This window comes from Bos mutus, chromosome 6 (assembly GCF_027580195.1).
Source record: "Bos mutus isolate GX-2022 chromosome 6, NWIPB_WYAK_1.1, whole genome shotgun sequence".
NCBI classification, from domain to species: domain Eukaryota; kingdom Metazoa; phylum Chordata; class Mammalia; order Artiodactyla; family Bovidae; genus Bos; species Bos mutus.
In genome coordinates, this window is record NC_091622.1 from 26,176,340 (window position 1) to 26,196,353 (window position 20,014).

Genomic DNA, 20,014 nt, shown 5'->3' on the forward strand with positions numbered 1-20,014 from the left:
AAATGGTTGAATATCAGCAATTTCAAATTACTCAACCCAAATCCTTAGTTCGGCCCTTCATCATCACTCATGTATATTTTAGAAATAGCTTTGTTTTCCTTGCTCCTAGTAAATAAGCTGTAGAGTCATCTTTCTAGGAAAACCAAATAATGGCACCCTGCTGCTTAAAATCCTTTGGGAGCGCCTTAATTCTCTACAGAATCAAGCTGGCACATAGTTCATCTTAATGCCCACTTCTCTTCCCCTTTGGTGACTGTCTCTGGGCCCGACAGAGCACAGTTATGATGGACAAGAGGTAAAAGGAGGACCACAGGAGTTCATTTTGCTATTCTTTCTCAAAACTTTCCATCTCGTCAACAATACACTTGGTCCTGTACTGGTGTCAATGAAATGGATGGGCTTTCAGGCTGCTCTAGGTGAGACAGGTGGTAGGAAGGGCCAAGTTACCAGCTGTTTTTGCTCCAGGGAAAGATACCAAGAGATCGCATGTGATGGGGAGGAACATTCCTGTGACCAACCAGCTGGAATAGCTACTGTCGTGAAGTCAATTATTTATATGAAGGAGATTTACTCAAGACAAGGGGTACCTTTAAGATTTTTTTCTTGCCATCTTCTTTTAATCTGTTTCATAAATAAATGAATGGTTTCCTCAGACTTACTTTTGATTTACTGTGTCGTATGAGGGCAGAGAGCAGTCTGTTTGACTCTCCCATCACACCAGCATGATCTTTGGCTTCACACCACTCCACCAAACGTTCCACTAATTTAACATTTTTTCCCAGTTGTTCAGCAGCTTCTACTACAGGAAAGAAGGCAAACCACAAAGGAATGAATCACTAATAGGCCATCAACTAAAACAGCTAGTTAAAGATTTTAGAGTGTAAAGGAAATTACAGGTCTAAAAACCAGAACACAACAATTTTGTTAAATAAGAACTACAAAATACTCTGTATCTAATGGATTATTGAGATTTTTTATAAAGAGTTATGGACTTTTATATAAAAATGAAATAACTTTATACTCTTTTGGCTCAGCCTGGTAGTCTGTTAGTACTCTGGAAAACTGTACCAAAGAGTTTTCAGCAGTACTCTAAGGAATCAATATACAAAAAGTTTAGAATTTAACTCATTCCAAGGATTAGTTTTCATTATTGTTTCTGTAAACAGAAACATGATCTCCCTGTTTGTAAAACAAATTTAAAAATTTTTTGACTGTCTGTATTGAAACAATGATTTTGAAGACAAAGTAAAATCAGTATAGAAAATGCCAAAACATAAAAATTCCTCCGAGAACTGTTAATAAATCAATCTAAAACCTAGATTATACCTACAAATGAAGAGAAGTGCAATATAATTTCCATTTAAAGTCGATTATAACCACCATGGAAATTAATTAATGGGGATCTAAAACCAATCTCTTTTGCCTTTTATTTGCTACTTATCTCTATGATTACATTAATTCTGAAAGCTAAAAACAGGCCTTTTTTCATACAAAACATACACCTTAGGCAAGAATTTCTCTTACCTTGTGCATCTATTAACATTCTTAATGTTCCCAAGAGTTTGAACTGAACCGGGGGCATTTCAGATTTAAGGAATTTCAAAACTGCCTCCGTGACTCCAGCTGATAACATCTTTGCTTTATTTACAACTGGGGGGGGGGGGGAGGGAGGGAGAGAGAGACTGGTTAAAATTATGTTAGCATTTTTGATGATAATCATTCAATATAATTTTTGAGTGTCTTATTAGCTTTAAGGCTCCATGTTACATTCTTCTACCTAAAAACAGTCGTATTACTTTTCTATTAACTTTAAGAATGGGATTGGGAATGAGAGGCCTGGGGGATAAATATCCTCTGTCTACAGAAGCACAACATACAAAATCACATTTACTGGCTTTTAAAATCTAATTAAAAAAACTAATAATTTGTAAAGGAAATCTGACAATGTTGCCTTCATATTTACAAAAAGCATGATTCCTCAACTTTAATAAATGTCTCTTTTTAATGTCTCTATCCTTGACCCAAGTGTGCTAATATAGATATTAAAGACATTAATAAGCAATCTTAATCTGCTACATGAAACAAATTTATTTTATATAGATTGCATTTTCATGTTACACTATTTTTACCTAACCAGAAATTTACCATTAGAAAGTAGAATAACAGGATAGTTTTAACTATATCCTGTATTATTTCCCATGATAATGTTATTTTGAAAGACTAGTAATCCAAAAAGGCACATTAAGGCTAGTTAAAAAAAAAACTGTATGTCTGTACCCACTGCTATATTTAAAATGGATAACCAACAAGGACCTACTGTACAGCACATGGAACTCTGCTCAATGTTATGTGGCAGCTTGGGTGTGAGCGGGCTTTGGGGGAGAATGGCTACATGTATATGTATGGCTGAGTCCCTTTCCTGTTCACCTGAAACCAGCACAACATTGCTAATTGGCGATAGCCCAATACAAAAAGTTCAAAAGGAAAACATTTCACGTCTGCTTGTAGGGAAAAAAAATTCTTAAAAATCATCTTTAGGGGATTCTATGAATTGATACCATTATCTTACCTTAACTGAAGATGCTTTAAAAATCTTAACTATACAGTATGATGAAAATCTGGGAGTTCACAAAACGTAATAGACTATTTGAATCTGAAAAAGGAAGATTGTGCTTGTGTATTGTGTAGTCTCAAAAACTTCTTTAACATATAATCTCCATTTATGAGTAAGAAAAATGTAAGCAATCTGAAGACTATGAATTTTTCTTTTCTTGGTCAGGGTAGGTCCACAAACCACATAAAGTAAATATCTTTCCGAAACAACAGGTTTTCTCTCACACAGTTGGCTCCCATTCTTAAGACTTACCTGGGATGGCTAGGTTTCTGAGGGCACTTAGTGCTGCATGCTGAACAGTTACGTTTCCGTCTTCTACATGTCTGTCCAATAAATCCATAAGTTTTTCTACAATTCCATTGTCTACCATATGGATACAATTTCCATCTAAATAGCAACAGAAAACATTTTTTCCCCTCTTTACAAATATTTATAAATATTTTGTAATACTCATGCCAGCCCATTATCTACATTAAGGAAAATGAAGCTACAGAAAAATAAAAAGAATTCCATCTCTTTCTCACATCAGATTTATGAGATTTTTGTTTGTTTACTGAGTGAGAAGTCTGATTCTAAGATTCTTAAAATAGATAACATTTTTAAAATTGGCCCCAAAAATCTCTAGCTGAGATCCTGACAGTATGTCAGAAGATGAGTAGGTAGAAACCACGTGCTTATCGTGTCCCCCAATTGTTTCCATTTATAATGAAGTATGCCAGTGTTCTGCCAATGTTACAGTAACAGTACTCTACATTTTGTTATCATGGTTGATATTTAAATTATTTTTAAAGAAGAATTTCTGAAACATTTATAAAACAGAATATTATAATGAATTACTATTTAACCCCCATTTAGCTTCATGAATTATCAATATTTTGCAAGTCTTATTTTCATTATTAAGGAGCTGATGATGGTCCCCAAAAAGACAGAAGGGAAAATGGAATAAGTCATTATTAAAACATGCTATAACAAGAGTTAATACTCAAATTAAAAATAAAAGTAACTCATATTTCCTAGACACAGTATAAGAATAAGTTTCTAGAATGAACAGCAGAAGTATCAGACTTCAGAAATACACATGAAGGCCTGGTGCTTCTGAAGTATTATTCCAGCCTAAACCAGTAGATCACCCACACTTAAGTTTTGCACACATTAGAGTATAAACTGAGGCACAATAATGAATACTCAGATTATTAAATCCAAGATTAAATCTAAATCCAAAGAGCATATCCTCCTAGATCAGAAGTATATTAGCACAGGACTAAAGTTTATTCATCTCTGAAGTGTAGAGTATTCAAAAAGAAGGACTTCAAAGTCACTGTTCATTATCTTTAAACTATCAGCTCTTAGTTGAAGTGCATAAAACATGTAATTTGTTGGGCAAGTCGCTATTAGTATTTCAGATTTCGGAAAAATTAAGGTAGTAGTACACACAGATTCTGTATATGCTTCTGAACAGTTCTAGGTTTAGTACATGTTATGGCAAAGCATAATTCTAAAATATAGAAAGTCTGATTTAATAAGAATGAACAAATATGCTTACCATTTCTGGCAAAATTTGCAATTGCCAATGCTCCAGCAAGCTGTAGCTGGTGGTTATTTGATGGAATCCAAGATAGTACCCTTTGAAACACATTACCTTTTCCTCCTTCAAACAATTTCTGCATGGATTCATCTAGAGATAAATGAAGCAGATTCAAGGGAAATACTTAGGAGTGACACGTCCATATTCTTAGCTGAATACCCAACTGGGAAATCATATACTTCACAATCCACAATTCATAAAGGGAGAAGTAATAGCTCTTTTTGTAATAAACTTTTAGTAGAGACTGGACAAAAGGGTTTAGAATTTTTCTATTCTAAATCCCAAGTAGCCACCTAGCTTTTAGACCTTTGGCATCATAGCTGTCTCTTCTAAAGACAGCTCTTTAAATACTGTTGTAAGATAGTAAAGACTCCTCCTGTCCAGGTTCATTATCTCTAGTTCTCTTTATGATGTGTTTCAAAATCATTACATCAACAAGATTAAATGTGACAGGAAAATAAGAGAAAATGCCTAATGAAGTATTTATAAAAGAGACAATAAAATTTTAAAAATCTGACAGTCATGTTCTTTTATTGGCATAAATTACAACTCACCTCCAAGAAGTAATAAAACCATTAGATCCGAAGCGGTTTTGAGCTCAGCGATATCCTCCTCTTTGTCACTATCCACTTTCTGCTGAACAATCTCCAGTAGACATTCTACCAGGCCTGATTCAACGAGCTGTAGTTTAATAGCATCTAAAGAATAATGTGAACAAAATAACCAAAATTTAAGATAAAATAAGAGTTCTGGTATAAGCAATTTATTGTTAAGAATTATAAGACACCAAGAAAGTACATGATTTAGATAATACTCCTCTGAAGATATGAGTTTCGAAAGGAAGTATCAGACAGTGCAGCTTAAATACACAAGAGCTTTATTTCATCTTTCCATGTGATATTATGTCACTTTTTACAATGTTTGGCAGCACCTAAACAAATTGATTCTCAGCTCTGAAGGCAAGTAATATCCACTGTTATTCTAGAGATTATACTCACATTTAAAAGGCAACACTATAAAATATCCCACACTGTTTAAAATAAAACATACACAGATGATATAGTTAAAATATACCCACTAATGGAGTTTGAATACCAAGATACTGAAAAAGAGGTATTAGTAAATTTCAAAGTATATCACAAAGTATGCATATTTGAATTCATATTTGTACATTGTTATTTTTCTAGGGCAGTTAATTTGTAACTTTCTGAACTTTGAAAAGTCATGTTTTAAAAAAGAGCTTCAGGTCTTCATTAATTTGAAGCTTCCTCAAGTGGTGGGAACGTGGTTCATTATATTATAGTTGCCCTATGTTTGAATAGGTTCTTCAATTTTCATAATAAAAGTGGAAAGAAAAATAACTTTGAAATTTTTTGATGGATAACTAAGGAATTTTAGACAGATTTTACATCCCAATTGTATTTTAAAACACTATCTTCATAGCAAACTATATTTGTCTATGGAATCAACATTGTTTATACTCCTAATATCTTAAATATTCTTTCATTATAGAACATATTTCACTGAAGATTTTACATTCACATTCATATCTGACTCCCCCAATTCAGCAGATATTGTATATACTTCATTCATCCTTGTGTTTTAACCTAAATTGGTCTACTTAAATATTTTGGGTATATTTGATACTGCTTAAGATAACAACTGACCTTAGAAATACATTAGCTACACATATATTTTCAAACTTAAATTTTATTTTTTAGTTGGATTTTATTTTAGTCTTCAGTTTCTCTAAGCTGTATATGCATATATCTATAGCAAGGGCTATATCTATAGTGTAAGCTTGTTATTTGGGAGAAACAGACCTTTTTTTTTCCCCAAACTTAAGACTTTTTCTTTCAGACCATTTTAATGTATAAAAATTCGGCCCTTTTTTCCCTATCACTAGGACCACTGATCTTCTTTGGCATATTATTTCAGAATACACAGAATATTCAACCTGGAATATTTTTTTTAAAGGTATACTTGCGCTGTGCCATGCTGAAAGTAGGGCGTTTCCTTGGTTACAGAATGACAGAACTAGAAATATGTGGTGACTAGAACTGAAAGCCATGACGAAAAAGCCTTAAAAAATACAAAAAACCTTGAATTATAGAAATCCCAGTTTAAATGTTGGAATCACTCTCCTTTGCATACAAGGAAAACCAAGGATGATATGCTAAGGACAGTCCAGACACAAATGTTCAAAGTTATCATTCAGTCCACTTCACAGTTATAAAACACAAGTGAAGATAGTGGAGAACAAAACAAATAAATAAAAACAGTTATTATGAAATACTACAAGGAAGATTACAGGTCGTTCTCTGGCATAAAACTACCTGAAGGTCGCAATGAAAATTTCCTATTTGGCCAAACCACCAAATGAGATGAAAAATAAATTTCTCCCATAAGATCAAAGGAAGGCAGAAAACATAACATGTGCTAAGGTTAAACTATGAGATCTTTCTTCTCACAGTTTAACTGTAATCACATATATATACGGGATGCTTAAAATGCCTTATTAAAAAGGATTAGCAAGGCATGCTGCCAAAGAAGACAGCCTAGCACACTTTTACAGTACCATTCTGCCCAAGGACATCTACTTATATCACTACCATTTATGTATCATGGTTTATATATATATGCATGCGTATATCTGTATGAATGTATATTTAAAAATCTTTTCTAAGTGGTGGAAAAATCCCACAAATTCAACAAAGTGCATAAATATATGTTATGCTTAAGTGTGAAAGTTGCTCAGCTATGTCTGACTCTTTGTGACCCCATGGACTATACAGCCCACGGAATTCTCTAGGCCAGAATACTGGAGTGGGTAGCCTTTCCCTTCTCCAGGGGATCTTCCCAACCCAGGGATCAAACCCAGGTCTCCCACATTGCAGGTGGATTCTTCACCAACTGAGCCACAAGGGAAGCCCAAGAATACTGGAGTGGGTAGCCTATCCCTTCTGCAGCGGATCTTTCCAACCCAGGAATCGAACCAGGGTCTTCTTCTGCATTGCAGGTGGATTCTTACCAACTGAGCTATCAAGGAAGTCCTTACGTTACACTTGATCAACTATTATTATTAAATACATTAAATAACCACAGAACTATCACCTAAATCAATAAATCCATTACCAAGAACCTGAGAAACCCCTGTGACTTTTTCCTGTCACATATCCATCCCTTTCAAATCCCTACCCTGATTTTTAAAGGTAACCATATCCATACATATCCATACTTATCCATACTTTTACAGTTTCACCAAATAATCATTCCTAAAAAACTATAGCTTAATTTTAGCTTTTTTTTAAACTTCACATAAATGGAATCATATATTTTTCAGTGCTGGCTTTTTAATATGTTTATAGGGCTCATCTACACTATTGCCCATAGGGCAATCCAAGATGGGCGGGTCATGGTGGAGAGATCTGACAGAATGTGGTCCACTGGAGAAAGGAACGGCAAACCACTTCAGTATTCTTGCCTTGAGGACCCCATGAACAGTATGAAAAGGCAAAATGATAGGATACTGAAAGAGAAACTCCCCAGGTCAGTAGGTGCCCAATATGCTACTGGAGATCAGTGGAGAAATAACTCCAGAAAGAATGAAGGGATGGAGCCAAAGCAAAAAGAATACCCAGCTGTGGATGTGACTGGTGATGGTCTGATGCTGTAAAGAGCAATATTGCATAGGAACCTGGAATGTCAGGTTCATGAATCAAGGCAAATTGGAAGTGGTCAAACAAGAGATGGCAAGAGTGAATGTCGATATTCTAGGAATCAGCGAACTGAAATGGACTGGAATGGGTGAATTTAACTCAGATGACCATTATATCTACTACTGCGGGCAAGAATCCCTTAGAAGAAATGGAGTAGCCACCATGGTCAACAAAAGAGTCCGAAATGCAGTACTTGGATGCAATCTCAAAAACGACAAAATGATCTCTGTTCATTTCCAAAGCAAACCATTCAATATCGCAGTGATCCAAGTCTATGCCCCAACCAGTAATGCTGAAGAAGCTGAAATTGAACGGTTCTATGAAGACCTACAAGACCTTTTAGAACTAACACCCAAAAAAGATGTCCTTTTCATTATAGGGGACTGGAATGCAAAAGTAGGAGTCAAGAAACACCTGGAGTAATAGGCAAATTTGGCCTTGGAATACGGAATGAAGCAGGCCAAAGACTAATAGAGTTTTGCCAGGAAAATGCACTGGTCATAACAAACACCCTCTTCCAACAACACAAGATAAGACTCTATACATGGACATCACCAGATGGTCAACTCCAAAATCAGATTGATTATATTCTTTGCAGCCAAAGATGGAGAAGCTCTATACCATCAGCAAAAACAAGACCAGGAGCTGACTGTGGCTCAGACCATGAACTCCTTATTGCCAAATTCAGACTTAAATTGAAGAGAGTAGGGAAAACCACTAGACCATTCAGGTATGACCTAAGTCAAATCCCTTATGATTATACAGTGAAAGTGAGAAATAGATTTAAGGGCCTAGATCTGATAGATAGAGTGCCTGATGAACTATGGAATGAGGTTCGTAACATTGTACAGGAGACAGGGATCAAGACCATCCCCATGGAAAAGAAATGCAAAAAAGCAAAATGGCTGTCTGGGGAGGTCTTACAAATAGCTGTGAAAAGAAGAGAAGCAAAAAGCAAAGGAGAAAAGGAAAGATATAAACATCTGAATGCAGAGTTCCAAAGAATAGCAAGAAGAGATAAGAAAGCCTTCTTCAGCGATCAATGCAAAGAAATAGAGGAAAACAACAGAATGGCAAAGACTAGGGATCTCTTCAAGAAAATCAGAGATACCAAAGGAACATTTCATGCAAACATGGGCTCGATAAAGGACAGAAATGGTATGGACCTAACAGAAGCAGAAGATATTAAGAAGAGATGGCAAGAATACACAGAAGAACTGTACAAAAAAGATTTTCAAGACCCAGATAATCATGATGGTGTGATCACTGGCCTAGAGCCAGACATCCTGGAGTGTGAAGTCAAGTGGGCCTTAGAAAGCATCACTACGAACAAAGCTAGTGGAGGTGATGGAATTCCAGTTGAGCTATTCCAAATCCTGAAAGATGATGCTGTGAAAGTGCTGCACTCAATATGCCAGCAAATTTGGAAAACTCAGCAGTAGCCACAGGACTAGAAAAGGTCAGTTTTCATTCCAATCCCAAAGGAAGGCAATGCCAAAGAATGCTCAAAATACCACACAATTGCATTCATCTCACACGCTAGTAAAGTAATGGCTCAAAATTCTCCAAGCCAGGCTTCAGCAATATGTGAACCGTGAACTTTCAGATGTTCAAGCTGGTTTTAGAAAAGGCAGAGGGACCAGAGATCAAACTGCCAACACCGCTGGATCATGGAAAAAGCAAAAGAGTTCCAGAAAAACATTTATTTCTGCTTTATTGACTATGCCAAAGCCTTTGACTGTGTGGATCCCAATAAACTGTGGAAAATTCTGAAAGAGATGGGAATACCAGACCACCTGATCTGCCTCTTGAGAAATCTGTATGCAGGTCAGGAAGCAACAGTTAGAACTGGACATGGAACAACAGACTGGTTCCAATATACAGCCTTGACGTACTCCTTTTCAGGAACAAATAGGAAAAGTAGTACGTCAAGGCTGTATATTGTCACCCTGTTTATTTAACTTATATGCAGAGTACATCATGAGAAATGCTGGGCTGGAAGAAGCACAAGCTGGAATCAAGATTGCCAGGAGAAATATCAATAACCTCAGATATGCAGATGACACCACCCTTATGGCAGAAAGTGAAGAGGAACTAAAGAGCCTCTTGATGAAAGTGAAAGTGGAGAGTGAAAAAGTTGGCTTAAAGCTCAACATTCAGAAAACGAAGATCATGGCATCTGGTCCCATCACTTCACGGGAAATAGATGGGCAAACAGTGGAAACAGTGTCAGACTTTATTTTTCTGGGCTCCAAAATCACTACAGATGGTGACTGCAGCCATGAAATTAATAGACGCTTACTCCCTGGAAGGAAAGTTATGGCCAACCTAGATAGCATATTCAAAAGCAGAGACATTACTTTGCCAACAAAGGTCCGTCTAGTCAAGGCTATGGTTTTTTCTGTGGTCATGTATGGATGTGAGAGTTGGACTGTGAAGAAGGCTGAGCACTGAAGAATTGATGCTTTTGAACTGTGGTGTTGGAGAAGACTCTTGAGAGTCCCTTGGACTGCAAGGAGATCCAACCAGTCCATTCTGAAGGAGATCAGTCCTGGGTGTTCTTCGGAAGGAATGATGCTAAAGCTGAAACTCCAGTACTTTGGCCACCTCATGCAAAGAGTTGACTCATTGGAAAAGACTCTGATGCTGGGAGGGATTGGGGGCAAGAGGAGAAGGGGACGACAGAGGATGAGATGGCTGGATGGCATCACTGACTCGATGGGCGTAAGTCTCAGTGAACTCTGGGAGTTGGTGATGGACAGGGAGGCCTGGTGTGCTGTGATTCATGGGGTCGCAAAAAGTCTGACATGACTGAGCCACTGATCTGATCTGATCTCATCTTCATTCCTTTCTGTAACTGTGTATTTTTCCATAATATGGATATTCCATGTTATTCTACTGTTAGTGGATGCAAGTTGTTTAAATATTTCATTATTATAAACAATGCTGTTATGGACATTCCCGGAATGGCTCCTGGTGTACACGAACACGTTTCTGGGTATACACCTAACAGCAGAATTTCTGGATCACTGGGAACACGCATCTCTAACTCCATAGATACTGTTCTCCAAATTGTACCAATTTATAGTCCCATCAGCATTTAATGAGTTTCCACTGTTCCACACTTCGTCAACACTTGGTAATACCATTTTTCCCAGTGAGTACAGAGTGGTATTTTATTGTGGTTTTATATTGCATTCCCTAATTTTTAATGAGTTGAGCATATTTTCATGTGTTCATTAGCTACTTGGATTTTATCTTTTGTCAAGGGCTTTCTTAAATCATTTGCACATTTTCACCACTGAATTTTCTACATGTTTCTTAATGATTTGGGTGTGTTTTTCTACATTTTGTACACATCAGCCCTCTGCTGGTTACATGTGTTGTAAATATCAGCTCATCTACTGTCATGCTTTTCTCAAATTTTTATTTTTAAAATAACCAAATTTATCATTTTTTCCTTTTAGTTAAGCTTTTTGTGACATAAGAAAATTTTCTGTATGCAAGCCTGTGATGATATTCTCCTATCTCATGTTTTAAGACAAACTTTCTTATTTCAACTTTTACGTTCAATAATGTATCTGAAATGAATTTTTAACATAGTAAAAAGTGGGATTGTATGTGTGTCTCCAATTGTATTTTGTACATTTCTAGCACCATTTAACAGAGAAGGCAATGGCACCCCACTTTAGTACTTTTGCCTGGAAAATCCCGTGGACAGAGGAGCCTGGAAGGATGCAGTCCATGGGGTTGCTAAGAGTCGGACATGACTGAGCGACTTCACTTTCACTTCTAACTTTCATGCATTGGAGAAGGAAATGGCAACCCACTCCAGTGTTCTTACCTGGAGAATCCCAGGGACGGGGGAGCCTGGTGGGCTGACGTCTATGGGGTCGCACAGGGTCGGACACAATTGAAGCGACTTAGCAGCACCATTTATTTAACAAACTGTCCTTTCCATATAGCTCCATAGTGGTACCTTTTTTTCTTAGTAAAACAGACATCTACTAATGCATCCGTTTGTTTCTGGGTTATCCTGTTCCACCGGTCTTCCTGTCCATCTTTGAAATAATACTACATTATTGCCTTTTAAATATAATAGAGTTTAACTTGTTTCATTCTGATTGTTATGAAGTAAACAATATTTTATTGTTATGAAGTAAAACCAGTTCTGCTCACTTGATCTCCTTCACATTATCTTGACTATTCCTGGTCTTTGGGATTTTGATGAGAACTGCAGTTAAGTCTTCAGATCAGTATGGGGCGATATAACATCATTACAGAATACATATAGCTTTCTGTTTATTTAGATCTTAGTTTCTCTTAATGATTTTCTACACTTTTCTGCCAGAGATCTTAGACATCTTTTATTAATCTATTCTGAAGTACTTCTTTTTTTTTTAAAGCCACTCAGCTTGCAGGATCTTAGCTCCCAGACCAAGGATCAAATTCAGGGCCCCCAGCAGTGAAAGCACAGAGTCCTAATCATTGGAATACCAAGGAATTCCCTTAAATATTTTGTTTTTTATACTATAGTAAACAATGTATTTTTAAAATGTATTTTCTGTTTTTGCTGGTATGTAAAAATACAATGCTTTGGGTTTTCAGATGTTTTTCTTTGTTTTGGCTAGCAAACCAAATTCTAATTTTCAAGATTAACCTATTCTTTTGTATTCTGGATGTAATCATATCATCTATGAAAAATGATAGCTTATTTCCTTCCAATATCTTTTCTTTCCTTTTTACTCTATAGCACTGGATAGTTTCTACAATACAATAAGAAATAAAAATGGGGATGATCCTTCTCATTCCCAACTTTAGAAGGAATGCTTTTTGTTTTACCACTGAGTGTGATGTTTTCTATAGAATTCGGGTTATATATTCTCTTCACTCTCTTCTAGTAACGGTTTCTGAAGTTTTTAAAAACCATATATGGATGCTTAATCTTATGAAATGATTTTTCTGGATGATAAGATCATACAATTGCACTCATCTCACACACTAGTAAAGTAATGCTCAAAATTCTCCAAGCCAGGCTTCAACAATACATGAACTGTGAACTTCCAGATGTTCAAGCTGGTTTTAGAAAAGGCAGAGGAACCAGAGATCAAATGGCCATCATCCGCTGGATCATCAAAAAAGCAAGAAAGTTAAAGAAAATATCTATTTCTGCTTTATTGACTATGCCAAAGTCTTTGACTGTGTGGATCCCAATAAACTGTGGAAAATTCTGAAAGAGATGGGAATACCAGACCACTTGACCTGCCTCTTGAGAAATCTGTATGCAGGTCAGAAAGCAACAGTTAGAACTGGACATGGAACAAAAGACTGGTTCTAAATAGGAAAAGGAGTACGCCAAGGCTGTATGTTGTCACCCTGCTTATTTAACTTTTATGCAGAGTACATCATGAGAACTGCTGGTCTGGAAGAAGCACAAGCTAGAATCAAGATTGCTGGGAGAAATATCAATAACCTCAGATATGCAGATGACACCACCCTTATGGCAGAAAGTGAAGAGGAACTCAAAAGCCTCTTGATGAAAGTGAAAGAGGAGAGTGAAAAAGTTGGCTTAAAGCTCAACATTCAGAAAATGAAGATCATGGCATCTGGTCCCATCACTTCATGGCAAATAGATGGGGAAAAAGTGGCAGACTTTATTTTTTGGAGCTCCAAAATCACTGTAGATGGTGACTGCAGCCATGAAATTAAAAGACGCTTACTCCTTGGAAGGAAGGTTATGACCAACCTAGACAGCATATTAAAAAGCAAAGACATTACTTTGCCAACAAAGGTCCGTCTAGTCAAGGCTATGTACAGATGTGAGAGTTGAACTATAAAGAAAGCTGAGTGTTGAAGAATTGATGCTTTTAAACTGTAGTATTGGATAAGACTTGAGAGTCCCTTGAACTGCAAGGAGATCCAACCAGTCCATCCTAAAGGAGATCAGTCCTGAATATTCACTGGAAGGACTGATGTTGAAGCTGAAACTCTAATACTTTGGCCACCTGATGCGAAGAGCTGACTTATGTGAAAAGACCCTAATGCAGGGAAAGATTGAAGATGAGAGGAGAAGGGGATGACAGAGGATGAGATGGTTGGATGGTATCACCGACTCAATGGACATGAGTTTGGGTAAACTCCGGGAGTTGGTGATGGACAGGGGGACCTGGTGTGCTGCAATCCATGGGGTCACAAAGTCAGACACGACTGAGCAACTGAACTGAAGATCATATGATTTTCCTATTAAGTTTTAATGTGATTAAATATATGATTGCATTTGGAATAATAAACTACATTTCCAGAATAAATCCAATTTAGTATGATGATTTTTAAATATATTATTGGAAATTGTTTGCTAAAAGTTTATGGGAATTTGGATCTGTGTTCATGGTGAGACTGGCCTTTAATTTTTATTCTACTATGGTTTTTGATGGTATTTTATTAGCTTCACAAAATACATTAGTGAGTATATTTGCGTTTCCTATTCCTTGAAAGAATTTAAGGTAAGTTTACTCGACTTTTCTATTCTTGTGTCATCCATACTTGAAAATGTATGGGCATCAAATTTTTATAACATTCTTCTAGTATCTGTAATATCTGTAGTGAGATCTATTTTCTTGACTCTGGTTATTTGTACCTTCCCCTTTTTTTTTTCCTGATTAATCTTACTAGGGATTTACCAATTCTATGACATCTTTTCAGACTCAACATTGGCCAGTATATGCTTATATTGTGTTACATATTTTCTAGCTCCTTAATTTCAGTTCCTTGTGTTTCCTTCCTTCTACTTTCTCTGGGTTTCATTTATGTTTTTCTTCACTAATTCCTGAGATTAAAACTGAGCTTATTGATTTTGGCTTTTTTCATTTTCCATTATATACTTTTAAGCGAAAAAAAAGATCACTTTAAGTATGGCTTTACATGCATCATAAAAGATTTGAGATAGTGTTTTCATTCTAATTTTTCATTATTAGGGGGAAAAAAAAACTCTGACATACTCTAAAATGGCAATCCTTTGTTAAAATTTTTTCCATGAGAAGTATACACATTTTAAATGTTTCATATGTACTTGCAAGGGTTCTGAAACAAGGTGCAGGGTTCCAAGTATGTCCATTAAATCAATTTTCATAATCATGTTGTCCACATTTTCTATACTATTATTTTTTAGAAGTCTATTTGCCCTATGATATTTGTGGATATGTAGTTGTCCTCATAGTTCTGAATACTTTTGCTTTTAATCTTTTGGGATAATATGTATTTATATAGCTTCCAAGTGAACTGGATCTTTCATCATGATAACGTCACCTTTATCTCTAGCAAGTTTTTTTAACAGTAATGTCTATTTTACCTGATAGTACTGATAATATGACTATCTCAGCCTTTTTCAACTTTGAATGGTGTATTTTTTCAGTCTTTTAAATCTCCCCATACTTAAGAAGTATTGCTTGTTTAGTTGGTTTTTAAAAATTCAGTTAACAGTTGGTCATAATTTTAACTAAAGCATTTAGGGCACATACATTTAATGTAATTACCAAAATTCTGTGTCATAAATCTAGTATATTTTTTCATCCCTATTTTTACCTCCTGTTCCATGTTCCCTTTGCTCTCTGTTCTTCTGTTAGTTGATGCTGTATTTAAAAAAATTATTTCCATAAACCTTTCCATTAGTTGCATTTGGTTTCAAAAATTATTCTAGTTCACCTTAAAATTTGGAATCATTAATCAGAATCTAATAGTAGTTTCTTCCAGATAATACAAGTGTCTTGGAACTCTTCACTTTTATGTGTCTCCAGATTTATACACTCATTTTGTGGTTCAGTTCAGTTGCTCAGTCGTGTCTGACTCTTTGCGTCCCTGTCCATCACCAATTCCCAGAGCTTGCTCAAACTCTTGCTCAAACTTAATGTCCATTAAGTCGGTGATGCCATCCAACCATCTCATCCTCTGTCGTCCCCTTCTCCTCCTGCCTCCTCCATTTTGTGGTATATAAAATATATATACATATATATATACACACACACTTTAAATTTCACAATGAATTATTTTTAATCTTTTGTATATTCAACATTCATGAGATTTACATACATATTTACTGCTTTTTTTTTTTTTGCTTCTTTTTCCTCCCCTGCAGCTATAACCTTCTTTCTGGACTCAGTTTACTTTTTTGGGGGGAATCATTTTCCTTTTGGAGAAGGCAGTGGCACCCCACTCCAGTACTGTTGCCTGGAAAATCCCATGGATGGAGGAGCCTGGTAGGCTGCAGTCCATGGGGTTGCTAAGAGTCAGACACAACTGAGCGACTTCACTTTCACTTTTCACTTTGCTGCATTGGAGAAGGAAATGGCAACCCACTCCAGTGTTCTTGCCTGGAGAATCCCAGGGATGGCGGAGCCTGGTGGGCTGCCGTCTATGGGGTCGCACAGAGTCAGACATGACTGAAGTGACTTAGCAGAAGCAGCAGCATTTTCCTTTTATCTACAAAAATCCTTTATAATTTCCTTTTAGTGAGAATATGTTGGTGGTGAACTTTCACAGTTTCTAATCTGAAAACATCTTCATTTGCTTTCAGTTCTGATAGGTAGTTACGCTGGGATTAGAATTTTAGGTTGTATTTATTTTCTTTCAGCACACAGAACATGTCTGTCATCTGGCTTTCTTTGCGACTGTCAAGAAGTTAGAGGTCAAACTTTTGCCTCTTTTAAGGTAATCTATTTTTCTCCTGGCTAATTTTAAAATTCTGTCCTTATATATATATATTTTTTCAATTTCAATATGACATATCTAAATGTATATTTCTTTGAATGTTTTAAAATTACTGGGGTTCTTAAATCCTTGATATCTTTCATAATTTTTGACAAGTGCTCTGCCAAAATCTCTTCAAACTTCTACCTTTCCATCTCCCTTCTTTCTGGGACTCCAAAAAATGTATATGAGTCCCTTTCCCTCTTATTCTCTTTTATGTATATTGGTCCTTTTCTTTCTCTGGATTTCATTCTGGATTTCCTTCTATTCTGTCTTCCAGTTCACTGGTTCTCTAATTTAACTATATTTAATCTGCCATCAAACTCATCTATTAGGTTAATTTTTGTTGTATTTCTCAATTCAGGAATTTCCAATTATTTCCTTTTCAAATCAGCTATTCTGCTTTTTATAGTTTCTAGTTTCTATCTAAAATTTTCAACTTTGTTTTTAACTCTTTGAACATAATAAGCATACCTGTTTTGAGTCAATGTCTAATAATTCCAGTATCTGGATATTTGTTGCCTGTTCTTTGTGCTGATTCTTGCTTACAATGTCTTGTCTCCTCACGTCCTCTCTGATTATGTGCTAGACAATGTATTTGAAAAATTATTATGGGATGGTTTGTTTCCTCTGGTTCCCTCTTATTCCTACAGTGTATCCCTTAAGATTTTTTGCCTAACTGGTATAAAGATTACTTTATACATTAATGTGGTATACTTCACACTGTCCCTGACATGCCTCTTTTAAAGGCCCTCCTCATTCCCTCTTGCCTCTTCACCACCTCCAACCTCTCACGCTAGAGCCTCATCCTCAGTGTCCACACCGTTGGTAGGCTGGGTGCTCCAACTTTTATGGCCTTTGCCCTGCAAGGGTATGTAAGTGGAGTAGAGCCTCTCAGCTGCATTTTCCAGACTGGCATAAGAACCAGTTATGGTTTTGTAACCTACAGAACCACTTTTCCCAAGATTTTAAAATCAAAGAAATTTGGAAAATAGTTTTGGCCAATATATGTATACTTATGAGATAGATAATGTGGCTGAAGTTAGAGATATCCGAAATAAAACTTGTATCACATCATTAATAAAAGAAAGGAATTTGAGTTAAATAGCTGGCAATTAAATAATATTAGAAAAAATGGAAAAAGCCTACATGATCAGAAATTAAGATGTGCATTTATTTTCTCACCATTTTCTGCCAATGGAGCAAGAACTTCAAAAACCATTTCCCTCTTATCATGTTCTATTTGTTTCTTGAAGAGTTTCACCAGCTCTTCAGCAATGTTTGTGCTGGCAAACTGTTCTTTACTTGACTCTGTAAAAAATAAGAGGAAAATTTAAAGTAAAAAAACAAAATTAAGCACAGAAATTTTTTTCTATTACTTTCAATGCTTGGTCATTTTGTATCATTACTGATAAATGCAAACACTCTTCAAATACAGAAACAGTCCTTTTTTTTTTTTTTTAATGCCTCTGTAGAGGAAAAATGTCTAAAGCTTTAAGATGTTCTGACCCAATTATATTCAAGGCTATAAAAAAAATGTTTGCTAGCATAACATATAGGTAACCATAGCAATGGTAAAATTACCGTTATAAATTCATAGTTTCAAGGCTTTTAGCCAAAGAAGAAAAATTACTCATAACAGATTGCATTTCACATGGCTGAATTAAAGGTGACTTGTCTTTATACCATTAGAGCGGTATACTTTCACACTGTCCCTGACATGCCTTCTTTCTTGTCTCTTCACCACCTCCGACCTTTCACTCTAGAGCCTCATCCTCAGCATTTAAATATGCTCTAATATTTCTCACAAAAAAAGCAATATTAAAACCAAATACCATCCCTTTACTCCACTTTTATGAAGCTACCATCCAGTCTGTTGAATTTCACAAACAAGTGTCTTGACAGCACTGCCTACACGCACTGTCTCTACTTCCTCAACTCACAGGCATACCTAAACCCACCTCAGACCAGTTTTGGCCCGCCTCTACATTCTGCAGTCTCCTTCGCGTGCTCCTCCTTTCCACCAGACCTGTATAAATTCAAGTTCCTTAAGACTTCATCTTCGGCTTTCTTACCTTGATTCTTACTCTCACCCCAAGCAATCTAATTTTTTTCCAAAGCATAAAAATATCACATATATGTTGATGCTTATACAATCATATCTCTAGCCCTCTTCTTAACTCCAGGCTATTTAAATGGCCATTTGACATCTCCATTTGAATATCTTTCTAGCATTCAAACACCATGCCTAATGTAGACTTTTGATATTCTGATATCTCTGTTCTTTCTCCAGACTTCCTTAATTTAGTGAATAAACATGCCACCTACCCACCTGCCACAGAGGCAGAAACCTGGGGGTCTCTGCTCACTTGTTCTCACTCAGTGTATCCAAAGAATAACCAAAATCTATCAATCTACCTCCAAAATACAACCAGAATCCATTCTGTTTCCTTTCTGATTCTCAGTTCTTTTGCTGCGTCAGATATCCTATCAATTTATCTAAAAGTTTCTCTCAGAGAATCAATCAATCTAGTTGAGATTGCTTGCTCTCCATGTTGGCTGGGCACACCAACATCCTGGAATTTCTTTTTCATCATCTTGATGGATATCTTCTTCTCCTTCCTGTATTAGATACTCTATTATCTATGTTCATTCACATTCAGTTTTTTAGTTTCAGTGGAGGCATCCACCAGCAGCTTTCTGAGAAAGGTAAAGTACAGTTTGAAGAAGATAAATATTTCGAGATTTTAACTGTCTGAAATGTTCCTTCCCACCTAGAATGTACATCTGTAATTTAAATTCCTTCCTTACCTCATTCAATTATGTCCTCATACGAGCAATTATTATAACTTACAATTACATGCTTATTTATAAGTTAATCTTAGAAATAAGTTTCTACATCACCTACTAAAATATAAGCTGCCTGAGAGCATGACTAGCACGGACACAGTATACAGTGTGGTGCCTAGTACAGAGCAAGTGTTCAAAAGAAATGTGTTGATTTTGAATGTTGGAAAAAACAAGTAAATCCAAGAGTTACATTCTATTCTCTCGTTTCTGGTAAATCTCTGCCAATATCAAATAAAAAATATTACAAATTCAACTGTAAAAGAAAATGGAGAACAAATACTTATATTGCTTAAAAGTTTTGATTTACTCTACTGTTACCCTGCTTTTGGCACATGTACCAGATCTAGGCCAAAATGATGAGACTCCACTCCAAGACTCTAAGATTCCTTAGTGCTACAAAAAAAGAGCAAGGGTGGGGTGTCTTTTCTAATAAGCTACCTAAACCCTCAGAAATCAAATTTTACAAACATAACACCTTACCCTAAAAAGTTAGTTTGATTTAAA

General features: G+C 36.1%; 1 protein-coding gene across 5 annotated transcripts in view; it reads right to left on the bottom strand.

Moving 5' to 3' along the window:
* The window catches only part of RAP1GDS1 (Rap1 GTPase-GDP dissociation stimulator 1), a 149,977-nt gene that overhangs the window by 14,888 nt on the left and 115,075 nt on the right, over positions 1-20,014 (bottom strand). For 4 of the 5 annotated variants that reach the window (XR_011464479.1, XM_070372112.1, XM_070372109.1 and 1 more), the window contains 6 exons: positions 17,846-17,971; positions 4,754-4,897; positions 4,158-4,289; positions 2,867-3,001; positions 1,525-1,650; positions 660-799 (listed from right to left, as the gene is read on the bottom strand). Coding sequence is in view for 4 of the 5 variants with exons in the window: in XM_070372112.1 (XP_070228213.1) it covers positions 660-799; positions 1,525-1,650; positions 2,867-3,001; positions 4,158-4,289; positions 4,754-4,897; positions 17,846-17,971 (803 nt within the window). In the remaining variant the exon portion in view is untranslated. The remainder of the gene's footprint in view (positions 1-659; positions 800-1,524; positions 1,651-2,866; positions 3,002-4,157; positions 4,290-4,753; positions 4,898-17,845; positions 17,972-20,014) is intronic. The other variant, XM_070372111.1, reaches the window with a different exon arrangement.